General features: G+C 44.5%; 2 protein-coding genes across 13 annotated transcripts in view; one reads left to right on the forward strand and one right to left on the reverse strand.

Moving 5' to 3' along the window:
* Window positions 1-4,109: 4,109 nt before the first annotated feature.
* LOC118288405 (phosphoribosyl pyrophosphate synthase-associated protein 2) lies at window positions 4,110-13,001 on the reverse strand. Its single transcript, XM_035614454.2, has 11 exons — window positions 12,853-13,001; window positions 10,819-10,979; window positions 9,144-9,196; window positions 8,630-8,696; window positions 8,362-8,534; window positions 8,070-8,185; window positions 7,405-7,460; window positions 6,776-6,924; window positions 6,542-6,612; window positions 5,635-5,781; window positions 4,110-5,539 (listed from the first exon to the last, which is right to left on the reverse strand). The coding sequence occupies exons 2-11, from the start codon at window positions 10,899-10,901 to the stop codon at window positions 5,381-5,383; spliced, it is 1,074 nt and encodes a 357-aa protein (XP_035470347.1). The 5' UTR covers window positions 10,902-10,979; window positions 12,853-13,001; the 3' UTR covers window positions 4,110-5,380.
* A 3,095-nt stretch (window positions 13,002-16,096) lies between these two features.
* The window catches only part of caskin1 (CASK interacting protein 1), a 94,928-nt gene continuing 85,290 nt past the window's right edge, over window positions 16,097-25,734 (forward strand). For 6 of the 12 annotated variants that reach the window (XM_035614687.2, XM_035614686.2, XM_035614692.2 and 3 more), the window contains exon 1: window positions 16,098-17,207. In XM_035614687.2, the coding sequence (XP_035470580.2) occupies window positions 17,114-17,207 (94 nt within the window). In that variant the 5' untranslated portion in view covers window positions 16,098-17,113. Of the gene's footprint in view, window positions 17,208-25,734 lie in introns of all 12 variants that reach the window. The other 6 variants (XM_035614683.2, XM_035614685.2, XM_035614693.2 and 3 more) reach the window with 5 other exon arrangements.

Below are 25,734 nucleotides of genomic sequence, written 5' to 3' on the forward strand. Positions count from 1 at the left end.
GGGATCTCCTGAGGTGAACGCAGTAGTGTCAACTGTTCAAACGTTTCCTGGAGGCAGAAACTATTCAGAAATAATCTCTCTGGTTGAGTTAAATTTAAGTGGGTGGAGCCAAATTAAAATCCCAATAATTTTTTGAGTCAGATATTGGTATGTGAGAGTTCTGATTACAATATGTATACGACAGTATTCTTTTTTTTAACTAAAATATGCCTTAGAACAATTAATGAAATTTGATTTCTGAGAGAATTTGTCAGTGTTCTGTATCGCAGTTTCCTGTTACTTATCAATTATTATCAACAAATAATATCGCCCATGGCTAAAGGACAGCCGTAGTAAGCAACTCAAATGCATACCTAATTGTGAAATTTTAAAACATGTATGTAATGTTGAAATGCAATACCTAATTGTAAAGTTAAAATATTGCTATTTGTAACAAATTCAAAACCTGAATTGAATTTTTAGGTCTGAATTTAAAGATTTAGAAGAACTAGAGTTTTCTTGATATTGGACGCTTGAATTTGGAATTTGTGAACCTTGATTGGCCTGTTAAGATATCATTATGACTAAAGCTCACCTAGTACCTGTAACTATCCATACACAGTATGCTATTTCAGCCTACCCGTTGAAAAAATATCATACAATAATATTAATATTTCAATCAGTATTTTTCTTTTCAAGTAACAAGTGGAGCCATTTTTTTCAGCTGACACACCAGGATAGTTTCGCCTCTGAGAAATGTTTGTCTAACTCGACCTTTCACACGGACACTGGCCACAAGTGTTAACCAGAAGACGATGTGCACGTGAGCACATTACATGAGGAGAAGAAGTAGAGTAGTCCCAGTGTCGGTATTATGACTTTAATAAAAGCAACTTAAGTTAGTGAAACATATAAACCTGATTTAGTCGAACTGTAGGTCGAATAAAGACGTGTTTGCTCGTGGTCATTGAAGGTCAGATCATTTTCCAGAACCCAAGAGGTGCATCGGGTGCAGCCCCCCCCCCCCCCCCCCATACACTGATTTTCTTTTTTCATTCTGTAAAATGGATGAGTTAAGGGCACAACAGTAAGAAAGGTGCTAAAAGTCCTTGCTTGTAAAATTAGAGTTCAGATTGTCACTAGGCTGATCTAATTTTTCGCCATCAATCACAATTGATCCAATCCCTTTGAAGAGAGCGGGCAATTTGACTATTAAGTATTGAATTGTAGGTCTCTGCAGTTGTATAGTCAACGAAGCAGATTGGACTGTTACCCAGTGGTCGATGATAGTTGGTGTTCCAAATGTGAGGCTCGTAGTTGCACGGAGATGACAAAAGGGTGCTCACTAAGACAGTGTTTAACCTGTGCACACTTATGAATGGGCCAGTTGTGTGTTTTGCTGCTTATCATTCACCGTGGTGATGAATCTGAGGTCGTGTCCTGTGTGTGTCGAGACAATGCGGCTTGCTGGCAAGCTCTCACAGGGTTTACGTTCACTGAAAATGCTGATTTAGAACAGATATGTAATGTAGGCTATTAGGTTATAGTCAATACCCAATACAACCATGTCTGTGTCTGAGAGTTTGTTCCCCCCTGTTGTAAGATACGGAGACGCTGAGGACAGTGATTATCAGATTCTCCCTCATTGTGCTTTATGTCATGTCATGCAGTATATAGTTATTTGTGGTAGCCACGCTCGTGTCGTGTCAATCTGTCAATCGGTCAGTCGAGCAGCCACCTTGATCCATGCTGAAACATGTCTAGTGTTGGAGGGGTTGCCATGAAACAGACATCCATGGTCCTCTGAGGATGAAGCCTAGTGACTTCATTTCAACATTAAGACTTCTAGCCTCAGGTAAGAACAGAAATGAATTTGTCCAATACTTGGGTTTAATGAGCGTTTCTAGTAGACCACCAATAGTTTTGTCTGGTCTCAAAGCCGCTAACATGGCTGTAAACTCAAATTTGTATATTTTGAATATCTCGCAAACACAAAATAACATTCACAAATCACAAATTAAGCAGACGAAGCAGTATTAGGTGTTATTCAAAATCCAATTGTATAATTTGCGAGATAACAATTTGTTTGTATAATTGCAGTATCCCCCCCCTCCAATCAATAGCCCTGAACTTCAGGAAACACTTTGTACTAGATGTGTGTATTCCACAGAGATGTTCAGTGACTCACGGTGGTAAGACAGGTTCTGTCTACCGCTCAAATGATATTCTCTCATTTTTCTCTCTCTTTATATAAGTTTGTGCTGCATTCTTTCGCGCCTGAGGGCCATGATGTAATTTTGCTTGAACTGGACAAGGAGGAGATGCTGCTGAAATTCACGAGTACGAGGTTCACGTTTCTTCAAGCAAGACTGAATCTGACACTTTTTAATTTTTTTTCAGAAAAAAAATCAAAAAAACACCACAGTATTTGTTCAAAACTTGCAGTATGTTTACATTGTATGGAAAGAAGGGTCTAGAGATTAAGAGAGAGAGTGTGTGTGTGTGTGTGTGTGTGTGTGTGTGTGTGTGTGTGTGTGTGTGTGTGTGTGTGTGTGTGTGTGTGTGTGTGTGTGTGTGTGTGTGTGTGTGTGTGTGTGTGTGTGTGTGTGTGTGTGTGTGTGTGTGTATGGCTGACTGACTGACAGTTGTCCCCCATCATGTCTGCCCACCGCTCATAGCTGCGTTAAAAAGGACACAAGCCAGCGTTCGAGGTGATGCTGATACAGACTGTCCACAGGTCGACGCCTCTGTTTTTCTTTCCCCCGCTTTGCATTCTGGGAGCTGTCTTTTCATAACCCCTTTTCCCCACATGGTGGTCCGGTGATCAGGTTTTAGGGTTTAGTGCCTTGCTCAAGGGGTGTGGGTAATGATTGTCGAGAGCAGCCGGTCCAAAAGGTCTTCCCCTGCCAGCTCCTTATTCTGTCTGCCTAACCGTAGCCTCCGTTCTGACGAGCCCCCCGGTCAGGATTGCACTGTGGTGTTTGACCCCCCCATTATACTTGCTTATGAGTATGATTCCTTTTTCGGCATCGTTGAGGCAAACTGACTGGACCGATGGCATATTCTGTCCCGTGACCACTGGTAAACAAATCTTTAAACCCTTGGGAGCCAGTAGAGTTAGTAGAACAGACGCCCCGCGACATATTGTAGACTCGTGCTCACGTGATGTTACACAGCAACTTCTTTTCAAGGATCTTGCAAAAACTGGGGAAAAGTTTCAGAATGCAAACAGAATCACTACAGGAAACATGAAATGTTTTGTTTTTTTAAATATTGTCAGACTTTTACGTTTCGCATTGTTTTATCATGCCCCGTTACCCGATTTCAGTTTCATTTAAGAGGATTTTAAAAAAAATGTAATACTAACCCATGGCTCGACTCCTTCAAATACACTGATGGAATCAGAAGCAGGTGCCGTGTGGTACTGTGTGCCGCAAAACGGGGCCGTGACCGGAGCGGCACCACCACCACCACCACGCGCTGCGAGCAGGACAATCTGACGGTGTGTGTGTGTGTGTGTGTGTACACACACCGACCTCTGAGAGAACGTCTCAGGTCTGAAGCGGATTTCCTCCTCTGTTCTTCGGTTGATGCCACCGTGTTTGTATGAGCCAACGCCCGTCTGTCAGCATTAACGAATAAACATATGTTGAACAAGAAACGAGAGAGGAAGCTTGATTTCAAGTGTTCATTTGTGTTTGTCACATAATTCATGTACCTGCATTCTCACGACCTATGCTATCCATCCTAACTGTCACTATACTTAGAGAGCAGTGGAGGAAGAAATATGTTTTTTTTATATTATTGAGGATAATTTTTGTCTCTTATGCTTTATAGACGGCAGTGTTGGCGAGTTGGTCCACGCTTCTTAATGGCTTCGGTGAATCTCTGACTTTCCCCCTAGCACCATCAAGAGGTGGCTTTAGCTTTTTAGTGAAATATCTCCACAGCTGAAAATCAGAAAATACTACTCATTAGGTCCAATACTTTTTAGGACCAAATACATTTAAGCGTAAGAAAACTAACACGCTATATCACAAATTACAAAAAACACTATACCTGCTGAACATCAGCATATTAACATTGCTATTGAGCGCACGCTTGCTAGAAAGTCAACTTTCAGCTACACATTTACTTTCAGAGGTCACGTTTATTCAGATGCAAGTGCTGAAAATAAATACAAAACTTTTTTTTTGAAACATCTGGTAAAGTGACAAAGACCTGCTTCTGTTGGGTTTTGCTCCTCCGGAAAAAAGCTAGGATTTACCTTCTCGGTTTTAGCTGCAGTTTGGGACTTTCTCTCTTCAAGTGTTAACACGTTAAAGCTGATTTCAGGAACGATGTCCCACCTCTGACTAGAGAGTAAAGTTAGTGAGAGAGTTTCTTTGACCCGGAGCCTTCCATCTGGAAGCGAAGCCGCTCATTCGTGGGCATGGACAAATAAATACGACATGGTGTTGGGGGAAAAAAGATGGCACGCAATGTTACATGAATGACTCGTGAAGACATATTTCACAGGTGCACTGCCATAAAAGAACGTTAGCCACCAATTAACTAGTGAGAAAATAGTTCCCTGTATTAATTCCAGTTCAACTTTTTAGCAATTAGCAGATTTGACAGCAGATTAGCATCTAAGTGCCATGGCAACCACACGGACATACAGCTGACTGGTAGGAGTCTCAACTAGTCGTATTAGTAGCACATTCAGACGCAACATAAATTAACAGAAACTGACCTGCACTCTGATACTCTACACAACTTAATTAGCTGGAAACCTGCATATTCCTGGATTAATTACAAAGAGCCACTATGAATTAGTTAGACGAGGCCCAGTTTTGTATCGGAGTGATGAGGGCCTGTGTGTTGCCTGTCCTGTCGAAGGCAGTGGCACTTCTGCGCTACAATCTCATTCACTAATAGTAAAGTTATAGTATCAGAAATAGACTTTCAGTGCCAACAAATACCACGTTCTAACATCAACGTTAATGGAAAGCTATCTGGGAGGGAAAACATAAAAAAGGGCGACAGGATGAAGAACTTACTTCAAGAGGTACTGACATTGTGTTTGGCAAAGGGGGCAGCCATCAGAGAGATAGGCAGCAGTCCAGTGTGTTCAGTCAGAACTATGGAACAAAACTACTTTGTGGAAGTGTTCACTCGTCTATGTGCGTGTGTCTGCATTCAGTCATCTTCTATAAGCTGCACTCAAAGGAAAGGTCAGAGTTTTGTATTTTTACATGATGATGCAAGTATAGGGCACTGGATGTGTATGTGTGTGTCTGTTCGCCATTCTTCTGTGTGTGTCTGGAGAGGTCTACGAAGGCAAATGGGAGTGTGTGTGTGTGTGTGTGTGGGGGGGAGTGTGTGGGAGTGTGTGTGTGTGTGGGAGTGTGTGAGTAGTTCAGTCATCCATCCCTATGTTGCGGAACAGGTAGGACATGGACTCTCCGTTGTGGATGCGGCGGATGGCCTCTGACAAGATCATGCTGATGTCGGCCGTTTTGATTTTTGGACACTGGAGCTTCTGGAGCTCGTGGGGAATCGTGTTGGTCACCACCACCTGGAGAGAAAGAAGAAAACAACAACACGTGAGATGAGATGAGAGAGAAGACGGAGAGGGGTCGAGTCTGAACACGGATGAGAGCGCCAACTCGCCTCGTCGATGGCAGACTCCTCTATGAACCTGGGGGCATCTGACGACAGGATGCCGTGCGTTGCCATGACGTAGATCTTGTACGCCCCTCGTTCCTTCAGCGTCTCCGCGGCTGCCACAAAACTGCTGACATCATCGATGATGTCATCCTGCAGGAAAAAGAGGAGCCGTCTGAAATCACCAATCAACACTTATGATTCAACCGGTGAAAGTACATGGACTGTATTTATATAGAGCTTTTCTAGTCTTATTGACAACTCAAAGCTACTTTACAGTACAAGCCAAATTCACCCATTGATACAGCGCTGCTATTGAACGCCAGAGGCAATTTAGGGTTAAGTGTCTTGCCCCAGGGCCTCATTGGCATGCAGCCTGGGGGAAGCTGGGATCGAACCGCCAACCTTTGGGTCAGTGGACGACCGACTCTTCCTCCTGAGCCACAGTCGCACAAGTGGCACAAAACTTGGTTGTTGAGTTGGTCTGACAAACCCTATCCCAAGTCAAATGATTAAAAATGTAATTTTATATTATATTATAATATATTAAAAGGAGGTCAGTTGCTACTGTGCTTCAGCATGTACTTTAAGAGATTTGTATGAAAGAATGCACATATTAGGGAATGATAACTAATGTCATTTTTAGACTTGAAGTTGAATTGATCCCTCATATAAACTCTCGCAAATTTGACGTCTATTCAGTTGAATTTTTTACATTTCTAATTTTCTGTAGTGTGATTGCTTTTGCGTGTATCTAGATGCTTTAGGGACATTTTGGGACATTGCGACACGCCCTGGAGTAAACAAACACTAAATGATGCTCCTCGATTTTCATTTAAACAGAATGGACTGGCTGGACCACAGACTGTCAGCTGTAGTCACAGATGAAAGGTAAACGACTGCGTGCTCTCACCACAATGATGGCGATGCGTCCTCCTACATCTCCTACCACAGTGATGGGAGGCTTCTCTTTAGGGATCAACACTGGCAACAAAAACGATAAGACACAGTGAGACACGCAGTATTTAAGTATATTCGGGTTATTGGGGGGCAACACTTTTTTCTGCAGTGGTAGGGTGAAAAAAACTCACTCTTTTATCTACCTATACAGGCTATAATCTGAGAGCTGTGTGTGTGAGTTCATTACATGGTATGTCCATGCTGGGGTGAATTGCTCCCGTGGTCTTGACGGTGGGTGGGGAATGTCGCCCGTCCACCTGGTCTGACTCTGCGTCCTGAGCTTCACCGTGGATCACCGCTAAGCCCAAACGCAGCCGCTCTGCAAATGACTGAGCCCTGCGCACACCAGGAAACAATGCAAATTCAAAAGTCTGTTAACACCAATAATCTATGCTCCTTTATCTGACAGCTGTTGTTAAGCAGCAGTGTCAAGAAAAAAAAAAAAGGCAGACCGAAATGAATGGGAAAGCCTCACACACGTACACACACGTAAACATGAACTGTTGAAGGAAAACAAGGAAGACGGGAGTGCCGCTGGGGAAGCTACACAAAGTGGCTGTACTAACTGGGGCTAACTATCCACGTCTAGTTGCATCTTTGCATAGACTTTGTCTGTAATCTCCCCGAGCGAAACATTCGCATTGCATCCGGTGTGAAGGCACCTTCAGAGAAAGTGTTGAAAGAGTTGTGAAAGAAGGAACAACGTGGGATTATGGATAACATGTTAAGAGTTTACATGTAATGAGTGACAGCTCTGCAGCTCAGCACAGTTGAAGCTGACTGAAGGTGAAGTGCAGCGGCAGCAAAGAAACCTACCTTTTGGCAGAAGCTGGGGATTTGGCCACGATCACAGCATTTCTATAGTCGGGGATCTACAGGTTCATGGAAAAATAAAAACACAAATTAAGGAACAGATACGGATACCACTGCCAAACACACTGCGCAACCTGAAAGACTTTTCTCTTGTAACGCAGAAAGTTAAACATAAATGAATATTGCTTTGTCCAAGTATGTGAACGAAGCAGTCAAATCACTGCTTTTCTTTCTACTTTCGAGCTAAGGTAGTGTAAGTGCTAGCTACAGGTCTGATGCTGCTCACTGAACGCCAGTTTGTCCTCAAGACAGTCTGACAGAAATCCTTCGCAGTAAGCGATTTTGGAGAAAGATTGTTTGTTGTGACGTTTTGACTGCACTGGTCTGGGTTTGAACCTGCAGCCTTTGGTACGGGAGACAGACGCGCAAACCACGAGGCCAAAAAACCCTGAGTTTTAGCATCTGTCACTAGCACTTCTGTTAAGGTGTCTGGTTTTTAGGTGTAAAATTTCTTACTGCCCCTTTAACTTAACTCAACTAGCTGCAACTGAAAACTGAAGCCTCAATCAGACGGGAAGAATGCCCTGAAGGTGAACTCCTGCCAACAGCGGGTTTAAGGTAAGAAAACAAATGTATCATGGAAATAATGTTGTGCAGGTATGGGCGACCTCTTCCTGTATGTACTGCAGCAGGAAGGGCGAGGCTCTCAGATTGTCCACTGGGATGTTGAAAAAGCCTTGAATCTCTTTCTGGTGGAGGTCCATGGTGATCAGGTGGGTGAGACCTACACAAACATGCTCACAGTCAAGCTACATTAGCACAAGTCTTCACCTCTTTTTTCACTCTTACTATCTGAACATTGCAAGCGTCTTGTGTACGTTTTCTTCAATTGTGATTTTGAAAGAACACATACTATAGGGGAGTTTTCCCCCTGCCCTCGAGCAATTCTCTCCTACTCACCAGCTTTGCACATCATGGAGGCAATGAGCTTGGAGACGATGGAGCCCCTCTTCCTCATCTTGCACTGCTTGCTGTAGGGGAAGTAGGGGAGGACGCCCGTGATGCTTCTGGCACAGGACGTCCTGCACGCGTACACCATGATCAGCATCTCCATTATGGTGGTGTTCACATCCCTGATCCAGCCGAGGGAAGGAGGAGAGGGAAGACGGCATTAGCAGATTACATGACGGGAGATGTTTCAGAGGAAAAAAATTTTTTTTCTTCTTACTTGGACACTGTCTGGATCACAAAGACATCCTTGCCTCGCACCGACTCTTGGATCTGTACCCGTGTTTCTATGGAAACAAATGGGGCGTGAGAAGGAGACAGTGGCAAGGAAATATACACATGTAAACATACATTCACACAACGAGATAAGAAAACAACATGCTTCCTAGCCAGAGTCAAATGTTCAGCAGACACAGAGGGAACAGAGTCAGAATTGCACTCAAATAAATTTGTTGAGTGTTTGGGAGTTAATGTATTTTGGGAGATCAGAAACGGAAACACGGTCAAGCTTTGAATACACAATTCACTTCCCTTTATGGAAAGTGGTCTCAGACTTTTGGACCCCACCATTGATGGTGTATTTTCCATGTAGATAGTATGAGTAACCCTTAAATTTTATACCTGGTCACTTTTGAAAGCTGGACGCTGCTGAAAGCTCCATCACGGTGAATTTTTTCGTAAGTATAATATGAAGTCATTCACAAGAAGTTGTTCCATGTCAAAATTCATCTTACCTCTGTTCGCTTCCTGGTAAACCTGCACCTTGCCAAGCTCCACCCCTAACCTCCTGAGAGAGAGAGAGAGAGAGAGAGAGAGAGAGAGATTCAGGTTAGGATTTCAAAGTAAAACATGCATCATTGGCAAGAACAGAAGAATAAATATTAATGCTGCGTGTTATACAATTGAGGTCTGTTTATATTAATTTAGAAAGAGGAAGCAACATTTCTGTTATTCTCCAAAAGATGTATGAAATGTAAAAAGTACAAGTATACACACATTTATTTGTTGTTTCATTGCCTCTCTTAATTTAAGGGCAACTTATTTAAACATGCTGTGTTTTGTTCCTGCCCATTTCACACACTCTGTCACACACACACACACGCACACAGTGCATGGAATTTAGTGTCTGATAAGCCAGGCCGAAAATATTTGTTTAATAAACATGCACGGACTAGAATGTCCTTGGTGGAGTGCAGGACTTCATCGTGCACTGCAGTTTAGGACTGTTGAGTTTACACATGACACTTTGAAATAAGCACAATGTTGCAGCTCATTGTGAAGGCAGAATTATATTAAGAAAGCTACAGAAGTTTTAGTCGGCGATGAGGGTTCTCCCGATGGAAGGACTTCATTTCCCTCCTCTGACTCCTCTTGGCAAGAGGATTTAGTGCCGTTTTGAAAAAACAACTGCACCTTAGAGGTTTAACTTTCTGTATGAAATGGCAATTCTGTAATCGCTTACAATGAGTCATTTATAGCCACACATTACGAATAATTGCTAAATTAGTGAGCGTATTCTTCATTGTCAGCAAGTCTATGTGTGACAAGCATACACAGTAATGTTAAAATATTTTGTTACAGCGTTTCTACAATCATTAATTAAGTTAACAATTTGTTTGAGTATCTTTACATTTAAATTTTTCATTGATTAAACTTCTCTGTCTTATTTATCTTGTAGAGGTGGAATCATCCAGTTTCAGGGTTAAATGTGGTTGTTCCGCTGGTGACAGTGAAGGTGAGCACGTCAAATGGCACCGTGGTTTTGAGTAGGTTGTTGAAAATGATTTGCCTTTCCAATAAACACCGGTGTGAAGCTCCAGCAGTATTTGGAAATTGTTTACAGAAGCAAGAAGAGAAGAATTTAACCCTTCATCTGCAAGGACCACAACATCCATGATCTTTTAAATTAATTCTACCCCCTGACAAACTTTATACTTTATTGAAACTCGTGACATATTATATGTCAAGTGTAAATTCACCAGCAAGTTAAAGGTCGCAAAAAAAAATATGTGTCGTCTTAAGAACAATTTATGATTGCTTTTGTTGAAGAGGTATAGATAGATAATTATACAATATTCCACTCCCCCCTGCACTAGCTTCATCATCACTGCTTTTTGTGAAGCCTAACCAGACAGGCTCTGGTAAGCTGTATTGTAAATTGCGCCAAAACACGCCTGTAGAACCAAGAAACACACAAGCTTGTCTTTCAGGAAGTGAATGTGAAAAGAGTGTTTCTTTGAAAATCCCTGGTATAGTCAACAGCTGCAGAAGCGGCACGTGTTCCCAAAGGTCTCACATGGGTCATCTAAAATAACCAGTTCAGCTTGCCACACACACACACACACACACACACAGTGCTGTGTCTGTTTTGCATGTTGTTGAAAGGCGAGCGATGCCTCCTGCACTCACTCTGCAATCCTCTTGCTCAGCTCGCGGCTGGAGGGGTGCGAGTTGGCGGTGAAGATGACCAGGCCCCCCTTGGTGTCGTTCATGTCTTTAGGGTCTTGGCCGCTGCTCTCCCCGCACTCAGGCAGTGGATCCCTGGGCACCCACGCTGAACTGAGACCTTCCTGCGGTGGGAGGGAAAGGAGAGGGTCAGTTACTTTCCTTTAAATCCAATGTGTCAACATTTCAAATCTCAATCGGAGGAGGAACAAGGAGACAAGTTTTGGTTAATCTTCACAAAGACGACATTTTCTTTTAATTTAAGCAGTTTTTCCCAGAAGGATAGCTGTCCTCCTTTAAGAATACTCATACAATGCATTATTAAGCCAAAAAGAAAAAAAAACAAATGTGTATCACAGAATGTGGGAATAGTTCCGATCAATTTCCTTTTGTTGATAAAGACGCTTGATAAATAAATATATATAGAGTTGCATATTAAGTCAATTAATCCATTTATCAATTGACACAAATAACTCTGTTTTAGTCTTTTTCTAAGCAAATATGCCTGACATTTGATGGTTAAAATAAAATAATCCCTAAATAATAACACAAAATGTACTGTGTTACCACAGCAAAGGAGATCACAAAAGAGCACAAAACAAGTAACTAATAAGTAAACAAGCAACGTTAATACCAGGAAATATAAATAATACAGATAATATATACAATGTAAGCTGAATATATACGGTGGGAACTGAATATATGCAGTCAGTGTAAAATAAATGCCTGAATAAATGAAGATATAAACTGAGTATTGCACAGTTTACGATAACTTTGATAGCTTCTCAAACGTACTTTTTAATACCATTAGGTTTTGGACTTTTCGACTGGACAAAACAAGACTTTTTGAAGACGGTCACCTTGAGCTCTAGGAAACACCGATGAGCAATTTGCAATAGTTCCTTACATTTCACAGGCAAAACAATTGATCGACTCGCCGCGGAGAAAACCTGAGAGACAGATGGATCGGTCGTGAAAATAATGGTTGTTGGTTGCCAGCCCTGAGCACATACAGTATTGCAAACAAATCATACAACAATGCATCAATACAATCTAACTGTGGAGGGGCCATCTGTCGTTGTCGCGTCCTTACACCTCCTTCAGACAATGAGGCATTCAAATGATTTGCATCTCCCACAAACCTTCCTCAAGATGTAGACGCTGCTTCTCTCTCTCCTGATGTACAAATCCACGCTATCGCACAGCGAGTTTCCCTTTCTGATGCTGTGTGTGTGTGTGTGTGTGTGTGTTGTGTTGTGTTGTGTGTGTGTGTTGTGTTGTGTTGTGTGTGTGTGTTGTGTTGTGTGATCAGCAGCACATACAGTCTTGGTGGGGTTTGGCGTCTTGTCTACTTGCGGACACACTTGTGGAAGTCTGCGGGACAGGAACCCAGCGGACTGGGCTGGGCTCCAATCACATGCCACACGCAGCCATGTGCGACCAGAATGAATGGGTAGACGTTGTGTGTTTACTACAAATATACCACGTTGTGGTGGCGCTGAGCATTAACGCTCCGATTCGTGGGTTGTTGGGGGGTTTTTTGGCGTACGCGGAAGAGGTCGTGCGTTGGGACCATCAACAGTCACGACGTTAGCTTGGTCGCGTTGCTAAGCTAACGGGACAACACGGGACTGGGACCGTGCGCCCTGCAGCGCCGCGGATCGTGCGCACGGCTGGGAGGTTAGACCGTGAGTTGAAATGTGGTTGTTGTGACTGGAGAAGAAGCAGTTACATAAGTCAGGTCAGCGTCGACGCGGAGCTTATCTCATATATATGTTTATATATATTACACGTTCAGCTGTGACAGTGTGAGAGAGCGTTAGCTAACGTTAACGGACGAGTACTAACGCGATAGCTAATAATCTTGCCATGGCAAACGCTCCCGGGTGCGCGAATTGATTTGTCTTACACCTCACATGAAGTGTGACGCACGTAGGAAACACGATGACGAATATCACATCAAAATACAGAGCGACTGAAAATAATATATATCCTTACCAGCTTGTGTTTTTGGGTCTGGTTACAACCTGCAACCAACAGAATATGACTGAACAACACTCCGGTTCTTTTTCAACCTGTTCGCCTCGATGTCCGACAAACTGTGATGTGTGGAGCAACGGACGTGCAGCTCAGCCAATCACAGGCCGCGAAATGCTAACGGGAGGGCTTGAGGGTGCGTTCACGCGTCTTGCGTAAAAGCGTAAACTACAACTTCACCAGGGAGAAATTCAATATCATATCATCAGTGTTTTCGGTTGAGTCCAAAATCGATACTTGGTTTTTAAAATGCAAACGTTTGATGCGTGTGTGGTTTGTAGCTTGTCCCCATAAGAGTTAATTCGCCGAATCTCTTTTAAAAATTCTAAAACAAAATACAGTGTGAGGCCAAAAGTGTCTGAAGTTTGCTCAGTTTTCAAAGGTACGGAACTCAGTCCTCTGGTGTATCGAAAGTTAAGCGTCATTTTCAAAATATTCAAAAGCAGTTTTGTGTATCAAATGTTTCATTACATAAGCAGTTATTGTACTGATGTGTGATAATCGTAACCAAACCGGTTGATAACAACAACAACCTGCCGTAGATGTATTTCAGCACTAATTTGTAATATATATCACAGTCACAAAATGTTACCCTTGTGACCTTCTTATATAAAAAAACAACAACAACCGAACAAGACTCCATCACGACAGTAAACACCAGTCTATGTGGGAGCTGTATACTTTGTGACTAGCCACTTGGGGGCAGTGTTTGTTTGTGCAAGAAAAATAATTCAGTTCTTGATAAACGAGTTTCAAATAAACATGGTTTTGAGTGTGTGCCCGATAAGATTTATGATACATTTGCATTTAACTCCCACACATGAGAGAAGAGCAACTATTTTAGATTAGATCTGGGAAAGAATTCCCCAGAGAGAGACATGCTTTTGGCCTTGGATAGAAAGAGATGGTACAAACAAATCTGTTCGGTTATGAAAGTGTAACATTCGAAACAAAATGATTTTCTCATAACACCACTGCTGCGACGACCGCCCATTAAATATGGATCTGAGGAGTTCTCCAACCGCTGCTGCTGCTGCTTCTTTTTCTCTCCCTTTTCTTTCATCTGCCTTCTAACGTTCAACTTGTCCTTGTCCCTGAAAGCACCGAAGGTTGTGGTGTTTGCCTCACGTCAGTCAGTCAGTCCCTGTGTTGGTTGTTTGACTGAGCGTGTGATGGAATTGTGTGTCCGCCATACTAGTAAAGAATTTCACTCTCCCCCAGCACCATATTCAAAAGCATTAACAAACACACACGCACACACACACACACACACACACACACACACACACACAAACACACACACACACCCCCGAGGGAGAGAGAACAGAACTCTCTTTGATTCAAATAGATTTGGCCTTGTGGCTCATGAATCTGCAGTTTCCTCCATTGGACATACTGTATATTGGATCCTGTCTCTATACACGCTGCCTCTGTCTCACAACAGAGATAGAGAGACAGATGGAGGGTGGCGAGGAGCAGGTAAACTCTTCCAAACGAAGCGTTTAAATATATCAAGCGTTAGTGTTAACACAGCTCCAAGGTAAGTGAGCCTGCTTTTGCATTAACAGAGACAGATTTAGAAATACTCTCTCAGCACCATATGGGCTACTTTAGTGTTGTTACATAACTCAGTGGATATGTGGAGGAGGCAGAGAGCAGTTTCCAAGCAGCGATACTGTACTGCCCACACACACAAACACACACACACAATGGTGAGGAGAGTGAAGTTAAAAAACCTGGAGGAGGTTGGGCAGCGAGAGGAGACATGTTAGATGTTGTCAAACTCACTGATGCGTGTCCTTCCCCAATTGTGTTTATGACCAGAGCATACCTGTACTGTACATTAGCTGTAGTAGCTCTCAGTGTGAATGCAAGATACCAGGTTGACACAGGCCTATGATTCCACATTGTTATAGGAACATTGTTACTCAGATATAAAAGCTATCACAAACAGACTGCAATCTTGACCCTGCTTGGCATATGCCCAAAGGTTAAAGCCACAGTGTGTAATATTTAAAAGAACACATTCACATAAATTGAATATATTGTCCATAGTTTTGTGTTCATATATGTATAACCACCTCCAACAAAGAACCAACTCTGAATGAGTTAGTAACATTAGGGGGACCCGACCTCTGTGTAAATCGCCATGTTTGCTACGTCGTGTTGTGGTGCTTTCCGGTTCCACTGCGACTCGGGAGGTCTGAAATTAATCACCACCCCCACCTCCGGGGCCGGACTTCCGAGGTATAATGGAATGCAGCATTAAATACGGTTGCAGAAAACCGTCCAAAATACGCATTTGCGTTGAATTTCCAGTTCTGCGAGAAACCGGATATGGAATTAGCGTTGTCCTCTGTCGGATGCTCAGTTGGTTGCTGTTTGCAGCTTTACCACCAGAGGCCGCCAGAAAAGTACAAACATTACACACTGAGGATGAACACACAATTATGGAGAAGAAGAAAAAACTACTACCAGCACCTCTGAAGCACGCTGATTCAACTAAAACAACACACAGTCTTCATGCTAAGCTAAACTAGCCTGCTGCTAGTTTCATATCAACTGTATAATGAGAGGGGTATCAGTCATCGCGTCTTACTTTTGGCAAGACAGAGAATTACATTGTCCCCAAAAAATGATGGATAAAGAAATTTGCCTCCAGAGACATGCAGAATATGAAAGGAAAGGGTGCGTTATACTTTCAGGAGAGACTCTTTTTCACTTATCTCCTGTATTTACAAGAGGAGGTCCAATGGCCTTTTAGCCAAGCTGGCATTGGTTGGATGTTCCACCACAGCCATTGATGGTCCCCAGAAGATGCACCCCCTTTGCCAATGATTGGACGGAGTGCCATGCAAGCTGGTGCAAATGGTTCCCTCTGAAAGGAAATGTTATCTGATCGAGTGCCGTCATTGGATGAATTTCATTTTTTAGTTAACTATTTGACTCAAGTTCAAATCCAACATCGTCAGGATTATTATTAAAGCATTTGTCCATCCTCCTGTAGACTCCTCCTCTTGTCTGTGACGCAGGTGCAGCTAATTTCGCCTGATGAAACCGCAGCGAGGCGTTAACAAGAAAACGAGTAGCGCGCGCGCACGCGCACACGCTGATGGTGCACTTTCTCCGTGTCTGAATAAATCGCTGCAGCTCCTCCGCGGGGCGAGGAAGGAGAGAGAGAGAGAGAGAGAGAGAGAGAGAGAGAGAGAGAGAGAGAGAGCGCGCGCCACAGAGACGGAGCCGGCGGAGAGAGGTGAAGGAGGAGGCGGGAGAGCACCACGCTCCCGGTCCGCCCCCGAGTTGCAGCGCGAGCCATTTAGCGGTAAGAGCTGGGCCAGCTGTAGAGCGCGCGGGCGCGTGTACGTGCAAACCCACTCACCGCCGCTGCCGACCCCCCGCCCCGCCCCGCCCCCCTACGCTGAGAAAAAACCCATTACCAAATACAGAGCCCGAGCGCACGCGGGGATGCGATGGCTGCGGCAGGGGCGGCAGGAGCGGCAGCCTTGGATTGTGTTCACGACGCAGGGCGCGAGAGCGGCACAACCTCGGGAGAAGCGGACACCGCGCGCACTCGATCTCCACGCCGCGCGACCATTAGCGCGCAGTTCCTGCGAGTGAGCCCGCGAGGCGGCGTTTGACGTCCCCTGCCCCCTATTTTTAATTTTCTTTTTTTTTCTCCTTCTTTCTCGCGAGGATCGCCGAGCAGTCTTCTTCTATTCGGTTAGTCGTTTTTTTTCTTCTTCTTTTTTGGTGCGCAGCTGCGAGCGGAGACAGACCAGTCTCCAGCCGGTCGCACCGACGACGAGAGCGAGCGACAACCGTGGAAACGACACTGCTCATCTCCGCCGTCAAAATATCACGCACGGATCTGGAATGGCCCAGTAGCCTCCGCACTTTATCCCGATCCAGTGGCGCCGCGCTCGGGGATACCCGAGAGCATCCCTCCATCCCACCTAATCCCCCCCCCCCCCCCCTCCCTCTCTCTCTCGCCCTCTCCCTGTCTCTCTTTCAACCTCTCTCACTCCATCATATGCTTAGAGACCCCAAAGGGTCCGATCTAGTCAGGGACCAAGGGGGAGGAGGAGGAGGAGGAGGAGGAGGAGGGAGGCTGCTCGCGGTGCCGTGGTGGAGACGCACCCTCACGCGTGGTGAGGGGCTCGGCCGAAGCGCCGCTGTGTCGGAGGATGCTGCGGGAGTAGAGTAGAGCGGCTCACGGCGGAAGATGGGGAAGGACCAGGAACTGCTGCAGGCGGTTAAGACCGAGGACCTGCTCACCGTGCAGAAGCTGCTGCAGAGGCCCCGGCCGGGGAAAGCAAGTAAGACCCTCTCCTCTCTACACTCCATTCAACCTCAGAGGCAGGCCAGTGGCACAGCTGTGGTTGTCCCACTGAAAACCCACCCCCCGAATGGCTGTGCGAGATGGGAGGCTCACATACCGTTGCTTACTGATGCTACTACAAGGCCCGTGATATTTTCTCTCTCCCTCTGTGTGTGTGTGTGTGTGTGTGTGTGTGTAAGAGAGAGAGAGAGAGAGATGTGTAAGGCAGAGAGCGAGGAGGGGTTGTACGCATCGGGGTGTAGCAGAGAAGATTAGTGGTGTGATTGGAGACTGACAGCCCATCTTGAGACCCCCTGTCTGAGCACACTGCAGCAGAGAGAGAGAGAGAGAGAGAGAGAGAGAGAGCGTGCGTGTGTGTGCGTGTGTGTGCGTGTGTGTGTGTGTGTGAGAGAGAGGGAGGGAGGGAGGGAAGGAAAGAGTGTTGTGTTGTTGGAGCAGGGATCTGTGTGACCCTGTCTCTGGAGTGAGAGATGATGCCAGTGGCCTTGTGAGGGTTAAAGTTCAATGTTGCCTTCAATGGAAATATATGCACGTATAGTGACATGCTTGGATGATTGGGAGTAAAACCTTACTTTTATTATTATATTCTATATTTGTATTCTATTCTTCTCTATTCTATTCTATTCTGTTCTGTTCTACAGCCAGTGCTTCTACTGGTCTGTATGACTCTGCTCCTCTAATTGTGTATTTTCTGCAGGCGATGTTGCCCTTCAACGTCCACCAGTGTTTCGCTTTCCACAGCCCACTCTAATGTGTGGGCAACACAGAGGAGCCAGCGCGAGCTGCAGAAAGATGATTCTGTAGCTGCCCTACTGATCCACGCAATGATAAGGTTATCAACAGCCAGGGAGGGGGACGCTACAAAGACACCGACTGCAGGAATTACAATATTTGCAGATAAAATAAAAAAAACCTTAACGCCTTAGACAAAGAGAGCAATTCAGTCGGAATACGCATTTAAAAAATAATAATAATCAGATTTTCTCTTCTTCACTTCTGACATGGTCTTAATTGGCTTCACTCACTGTCCAATTTGTGAAATTGTTCCAGTCAGAAAGATTTCCCATCAACTGACCTGCTGCTCACACCAGTAAAATGCTCTGAACAGCAGTCGGGCCTCATTTGAATAAGAGGAGCCGGTGTCGACGACAAATCCTGCTCCGGAATCGTGGCCACTTGTGATGACTTTACGAATTCAGTATTCATTAAATTCATATCTACAGAGCAAACTGAGGACATCCCTCTTATTGTTGACCTAAAACCATTGATATGTTATAACCTTTAATAGCCTTTTAAATGAATATATTTCGTGCTACCCATTTTCAGAGACCCCTGCAGATCCACACAGGGGATCAGACTGATCAGACCTATGTGGCACATGTGTATGGTCTTTAATTGGATCCTCTGTGTCGCCTTAAAATATTCGGGTAGGTTCCATACTAGTGACCTGGTCTAGCTGAAATACTCTGGAGTCCTTCTCCTGTGATTTTATTTTCCAGAACAGGACTAAGGCTGGAAACATACAGGGAAATCGCAGACCAAGAATGAATGAATCATTTATAGTCTGTAGAAGAAAATATTCTCATGACACAAACTGCTAGTTTTTGGATTCTATGACTAGGCTACTGTATCAGTCTTGCATTCCTTAGTACATTAATTCGTGGATCTGACGTAATGTGGGAAGGGAGAAAATATGTTGTACATCAATTTCCCTTCACTATTATTCAGGTGTAATCAGCATTTCGTTTTGGACTAAACTTACGTTTACGCTGCTATGCCCCAGATGGCAAAGCTCACTCTGCACGACCCAGTGACGTATACAGCACATGGCATCAAAAACTGTTTGTAGGAATCAGCGGGGCGCGGTGTGTGCCGGTATAGGCGCTCAAAAAACTCTGCAGGGTACGGACGGAGCGGAGCTCACACAGGAAAGCCCCTCAGATTAAACACAGTCTGCAGACTGTCTACTGCAAAATAACTGGCGTCCCTTTACCAAAAAGAGAGATCATGGCAGGGTCCACGTAGTGTGTGTGGAACTGAGTGGAGTACATTATGTGTAAGAACAAATCACAAAACAGCCTTTACGCCACAGTGAAGTGCACTTTTAGCTGGAAGCCAAACGGCTGTTTAATACATCATATACAGAGGACAGGTAGACCCTCAAACACAACTTTTATAGGCAGCAGCCAGTAGCTCGCAGCGCGCAATCAGATCCAATCCTCGGTGGATTGCAGCGCATGCAGAAAGGAAACTAAAGCAGATTCAGCCGGTGAAAGAGGCAGAGACTTGACAGAACACACTTGCTTAATTGGCCCTAAAGACGCTGCCCTCTGTTTATTATATTAATGTGTGATTAGAGGCTGTCTAGTCGAAGTCAGAACCTCCCGGGTTCCATTGCTGAGTCTTGCAAACGCTGTGACAAAATAACAGGGAAGTCTGTAATTTAATTTGCCCCCACAGCAAAGTTACCTTTGTGAAGAGCTCACAAAACGCAATGCACTGCTGAATATCAACCATCTGCTTGCCCAACATTTTCGGCGTGCGGCCCTTAAAAAAAAAAAAAAAAAGCACTGTGAAGTCAGGGCGACCAGTCCCTTGTCAAGTCTCTGTGCTGTTTCACTTTCTCGGACGTTCAGTCTTTCAAAGGATGATCAATTACAAAACACGAATATTAATGCAAATGTACACCGTAAGTAGTCCTTCGTGCCTTCCTTTCCCGCTCCCCATTAAACCCCTGAGGTTCATATATAACAGTGTATGAAGGAGATAAAACTCAACCAGAACAACTAGAACGAGTACTTTTATGCTTGTATGTACATTTATACCTGTACCTTTAAAGCAGTATTTTACAATGTAGTTTTGATACCTTTACGTAGGTAAAGTATCTGAATATGTCTTTCACCACTGCATAAGGGTTAGATAATGTGTCTCTCTGCTATACACACGGATTCCAACGGGCCTGGTAACTACTGCTGAGGTCTAATCATCAGGCATTTTTCGGAGAAGTGGAGCGGTTTTGGAAACCTTGTGAGAGTTGACATTCTACAGTTAAAATCATTCACATGGTGGGTTGAATTCGATTCACCGGTAGCGAACGCTGTACCGCAGGCACTGCATTTTATGACACAAACTGCTGCATATGTCAAATTTCATTTGTGGATGTGAAATTCTTTTTTTCTTCTTCTTCTCTCTGTTCCTAAAAAAACTAAACAGGGCAGGTGGGGCAAAGCAATAATGACAGAGTGGAGCTGAGAGTCCCAGACAAACAGCGGGAGAGTCTCACGTCAGGCTGATGTTAACACAGACCTGTTTGTCATCTAGCATTAAACACAAAGCTCACAGGACAGCTGTGTGTGTGTGTGTGTGTGTGTGTGTGTGTGTGTGTGTGTGTGTGTGTGTGTGTGTGTGTGTGTGTGTGTGTGTGTGTGTGTGTGTGGGTGTGGGTGGGTGGGTGGGTGGGGGTGGGTGGGGGGGGGGAGCACAGTTAGGAGAGTGGTTTGTGGTGGTTGAACGGTGTGTGTACATAAAGGTGTATGCTGTAAGGAGCTAAGATTGGATTTGGTGTGTGTGTGTGTGTGTGTGTGTGTCTATGTGCATATGTGTGTGTGTGTTTTTGTGTGGGTGTAATGGGTCTGGCAAAGGCTCTGCTCTGCTGCAACTCATTTGCTCCAACTCAGACCAGACACACATAGTCTGCACATATTCAACTGCATCACACACACTTGTGTTTGTACTTCTGTCTTTGTGAGGACATTTATTGATATAATGTACTCCCTAGCCCCTTACCTTAACCTTAACCATAACCATCACAACTACACGCCTAACCCCAACCCGTACCTTAGCCTAAACCTAATTCTACCTCTAATCCTAAAACCAAGTCTTAACCCTCGAAGTTGTAAGAACAGGCCCAAATACTGTATCCCCATTTGTCCTCACAATCATAGAAGGACATGTTCACACACACACACACACACACACACACACACACACACACACACACACACTCTCACACACACACACACACACACACACACACACACACACAGGACTACTCCGTGCATACACATCTGGCACCATCTGGAGAGCCATCATCAGTTTGCTGTCACTCAAATTGCCTGCAGCACATGGCAGGAGACGAGGTCATAATAGTGTGTGTGTGTGTGTGTGTGCGTGCGCGTGTGTTTGCACATGTAGCAGACCTTGAGTGTGACCTGAGGTCTGTGTTTGTTAATCGGCTGTTTCAGTGTTTGTGTGTCAGGGGGAAGGCGTGTGGTGTAATCTGCATTGATAGTTGTTTGTTGTTTTTCATTAGTGTGTGTGTGTGTGTGTGTGTGTGTGTGTGTGTGTGTGTGTGTGTGTGTGTGTGTGTGTGTGTGTGTGTGTGTGTGTGTGTGTGTGTGTGGTGCTGCTGCTGCATCATCATCAGTGAAATGATTATGATTTAAACTCGGCCACTTTAGCCCCCCTTCCTTCATGGCTCCACAACACTGCCTGTCTCCCTCCTCTCCTGTCTTGGAAGCCAGTCGAGATACTGATGCCCACGCAGACCTTCCCCCTCTCTCCTGCGCTCTCTCTCTCTGTCTTCCTCTCCCCTTGTCTGTCTCTCGTCCATCTCTCTGCGCTGATGGCAGAGCAGATGATTGCATCCACACCAGTGCACATTGACAAAAGAGCAGGCAGGCAGAGAGGAAGCCTCACATACTGTCAGCCAGAATCTTGGTTAACTGTGCTCCCACTACAGTGCTTCACCGAGAGAAATATAGTGCGAAAAGAAATAGCTGATGACTGATACACTTATATTATCAGTGCATATTAATTCACAGTACATCTAATTATAAGTACCAAAGTCCGAGTCTCAAACCAGAATCAAGACAACCCTGATTACATCATATGGGTTTTTTCACTTTAAAAAGTTGTCTTTGAGCTCTAATAAATTATCAAAAAATATTACTGAAATGAGCCATGAACTGAAAAAAAAAACATAAACTGAACCATGTGTCAAATGGATAAAAATGGACCTTTAAACCTGTGATAACTGACGTCTTTGGTCACTTTGGGAAAAAACAAGCCAAAGCGAGTGAACATGGTGATGACATATTATGACATGACATATTATTTTTAAGTTGATATGGTGAACTTGTTAGGAAACAGTTGCCAATTTATACATTAAGCAGACACAGAGCGATGTTAGCAGTTGGCAGTCAACAGTCAAGTGCCCCAGCAATACCATGTTTAATGTGGGATATATATATATATACTGTAGACAGATTCTGTGACAGTATTACAGGTTCTGAGTCTCATCTTGAAAACTGAATTAGAAACGATACAGTCATATTGACAGTACAGAGGATGGGCTGGCTGAGTTCACTGCATTTTGCTCCGAAACATCATCACTCACTTCTCCTGCTGCTGCTACTGGCTGCCTCCATGATTGAATTACAGGACAGATGGGGGAGAGAGAGCGAGAGGGGCGAGGGGGGGGACTTAGGACAGGGAAAAGAAAGAGGAAGATGTCTGGCAGTCGGAAGAGGAGGGGAGGATGTGTTTTTTGACAAGGGAGTGGGACAGACGGAGGAGGAGTGATGAAAGGCTGAAAATGTTGAAAGAGAGAACAAGGGAATGAGGCGATGAAAACGGAGGGGTAGCTGTAACGGCAAAATTTCCACCTCACTTTCATTCTGATTGTCAACACATCGACCCCCCCACCGTCACTTACACACACACACACACACACACACACACACACACACACACACACACACACACACACACACTCTTACTCATCTGCATGATGCACTGCACCAGAAATAACAATCACACAGTTTAATGGGTCAGTGGCAAGTCCAGGCAGACGGGGAAGGGTGAGGAGGAAAGAGAGCGAAGGAAGGACACAAAAGGGAAAAGAAAAAACTACATCAAGGAAATAAAATAAATGGGAGGAAATTTAAATACAGGGAAGGGAAGGAAATAAAAAAGGAAAGGAAATCAAAGGAAACAGAAAGGGAAGGAAGCAAAAACAGAAAAGACAGGAAAGGTAATGGTGGATGCTGGGATACCTATTATATTCTACTCTATTGTAATATTAACTACAGAGCAGATTATGGATGAGATGGGAAGGGGAGTAAGTGGTCTAGTCCGGATATAAGGACCACCCACAAAATCAGAACGGTAGCGGCGTGGGACCACCCTTGCTCAATCAGCACTGATTATAGAGGTTGCATTAACCACCTACTACACACACACACACACACACACACACACACACACACACACACACACACGGTTATGACCTCGTCTCCTTCCATGTTCTCTCGAACCATCATAGGACTGCCACAGAGAGGTACAGGACTGTTGGAATTTACATTACTACTGTGTGTGTGTGTGTGTGTGTGTGTGTGTGTGTGTGCGTGTTGTAATTGTTAATGTGGAGGTAAAGCATTGTAGACAGAGGACAAAAGTTGTCATGCTCACACACACCTGCACACACACATGGGCCGGCAAAATTCTCTGCAAACATGACAGTTGAATCTCAAAGGTACAAAAGAGAAAAAGAAAAAAGCAGACAGCTGAGCCATGTCATCTGAGGATTTTTATGTAACTACGACAGTAGTTGCCTGCATGTGTAGTGCTAGCTTGCAAAAGGTGTGTGTGTGTGTGTGTGTGCGTGTGTGTGTGCGTGTGTGAAGAGCTGCTGCAGAGTGCGACTGTGCCTCCACATCACCTGACAGGATTTTTCCACTCACGCCCCGAACTCACAACATTCGACTGTATTCTCGCCGCTTCGAACGGGTGTTGGAGCAGCTAATAAAGGCAGGAAATTGTGCAGTTTTTTCAGACTAAGCTGCTCAAACTAAAACTAACATGGTCTGGACAAGGTTTTACTGTATCCTACGTGAGAATCTTTTACAAATGCCACCCGCCCCTCCTCCTCCTTACCCACTCTGAATACATTTAGCATGGCCCTGGGACTTTCTGAATGAATGCTGGTGCTCTCGCTGTGTGCGTGGCCACAAAACACAGGGCCGCGACAGAGCTTGGGAAAATGTGTCGTGCACTGACACACCCTTAGGACTCTGATTTTGCCCCGAGAATATTTGGCGGGTTAGAGTTGCTATGCAATAAACAGTTCTTCAGAGCTGTGTTCTTAAAGAAGGGTGAAAGGTTTTCTGCGGCAGTGTAGACAGAAGTGTGAAAAGACAAGGTTTTCGGTCAAGCTGAAGGCTTTTGGTTAATTCTATAGATATAAATGACATCAGTAAATGCGTGGCTTGTGGCTCTTTCAAGCTTTTACATGTCTAGGAAATGTTGGTTAAATGTCTAAGAAAAGGTGGCTTAATGATTAACTATCACTTACTTTCTAAGAGGAATGACTTTTGCAAAAGAGGTAGATGCATTAGATCCAAGTACAAGTGGAGGAGTAGCAGGGGGGAATCAGGCCTATCACAGGACAGACACAGAGAGACAAACAACCATTCACGTCTCAAAATCTCAGCCACGGGCAAATATAGGGTCACTATACTGTAGTTAAAACAAACCTGCATGTCTTTGGAGAACCCGGTGGAAAACCCACACAGGCACAAGGAGAACATTCATACTCCACACAAAGATTCCCTCCGCACGCAGAAACCTCGACGTCTCGACACAAAAAGACATTCAGGGTGAGAAACTAGTCAATGTGTTTGCCAAACGCAGCTGATGCTATCTCGGGTAGTCCCGGTGTTCCCCGAAACTCTGAAAAAAACCGAATTGTATGATTTTGCTTCTTTTGTTTCAAGCAACTGTAAGCAGTGAGTAAGCATTCGGGAATTTTGGTTTTGAAAAGGCTTGAAAAAGACAATAACCCTGCACATTACTAAAAGCCAGATATCGGATTCAGTCTATCTATCCCAAAAAACACTGGTTGTGTCAGATGTGTGAAATAATGATCCTACACATGAGCTTGTGTGGTCCCACCTCTCGGTCTCGACCTCTGTGAGAGGGAGCTCCCGCAGTAGCGTCACCATCTGGTGTAACAAAATATCAGCATCTTCCGTATCATGGGCGCGTGCATCCTGATACATGAGGCTGCAATCAGAGGCCGGGCCAGGACCGGCCCGCAGGACAGATGGTGAGTCTGGTCTTATATGTATTTGTAAGCGTGTCCCCACACACAGGCCAGTACATGTGTGATCCAGCAGCCGAACAGATGCCCGCACAGCTGCAGATTTACAGAAGGATTCCATAGCATAGAATGTGCCTGACCGTCAATAACACGCACTCGCAATTCGTACCGAATGTGCGCGTGGGTGCGATATTGCGTCAAGTTCACGTACGTGCACGTTCTTCTAAATCCAGCTTTGGCAATAGTTACTTACTGCTAACTGATATTCTGACCCAGATTTCCAGTCTTTTTCCACCAAAAAAACGTCACCTCTCAGACACTGACATAGACACGCCCTGTAGGGAGGTGGACGTCCGGAACACAGCGTTATTTGGTGCCACAGCATCGGATCACTAATAAAAAG

The sequence above is a fragment of the Scophthalmus maximus genome, chromosome 17 (genome assembly GCF_022379125.1).
Source record: "Scophthalmus maximus strain ysfricsl-2021 chromosome 17, ASM2237912v1, whole genome shotgun sequence".
NCBI classification, from domain to species: domain Eukaryota; kingdom Metazoa; phylum Chordata; class Actinopteri; order Pleuronectiformes; family Scophthalmidae; genus Scophthalmus; species Scophthalmus maximus.

Coding starts and splice junctions, on each gene's coding strand:
- LOC118288405 (XM_035614454.2), bottom strand. CDS start 10,901: ATGAACGACACCAAGGGGGGCCTGGTCATCTTCACCGCCAACTCGCAC. Junction 9,197..10,818: donor CTGAGCAAGAGGATTGCAGA/GTGAGTGCAGGA, acceptor TCTCTCTCTCAG/GAGGTTAGGGGTGGAGCTTG. Junction 6,613..6,775: donor CCCCAGCATGGACATACCAT/GTAATGAACTCA, acceptor TTTTGTTGCCAG/TGTTGATCCCTAAAGAGAAG.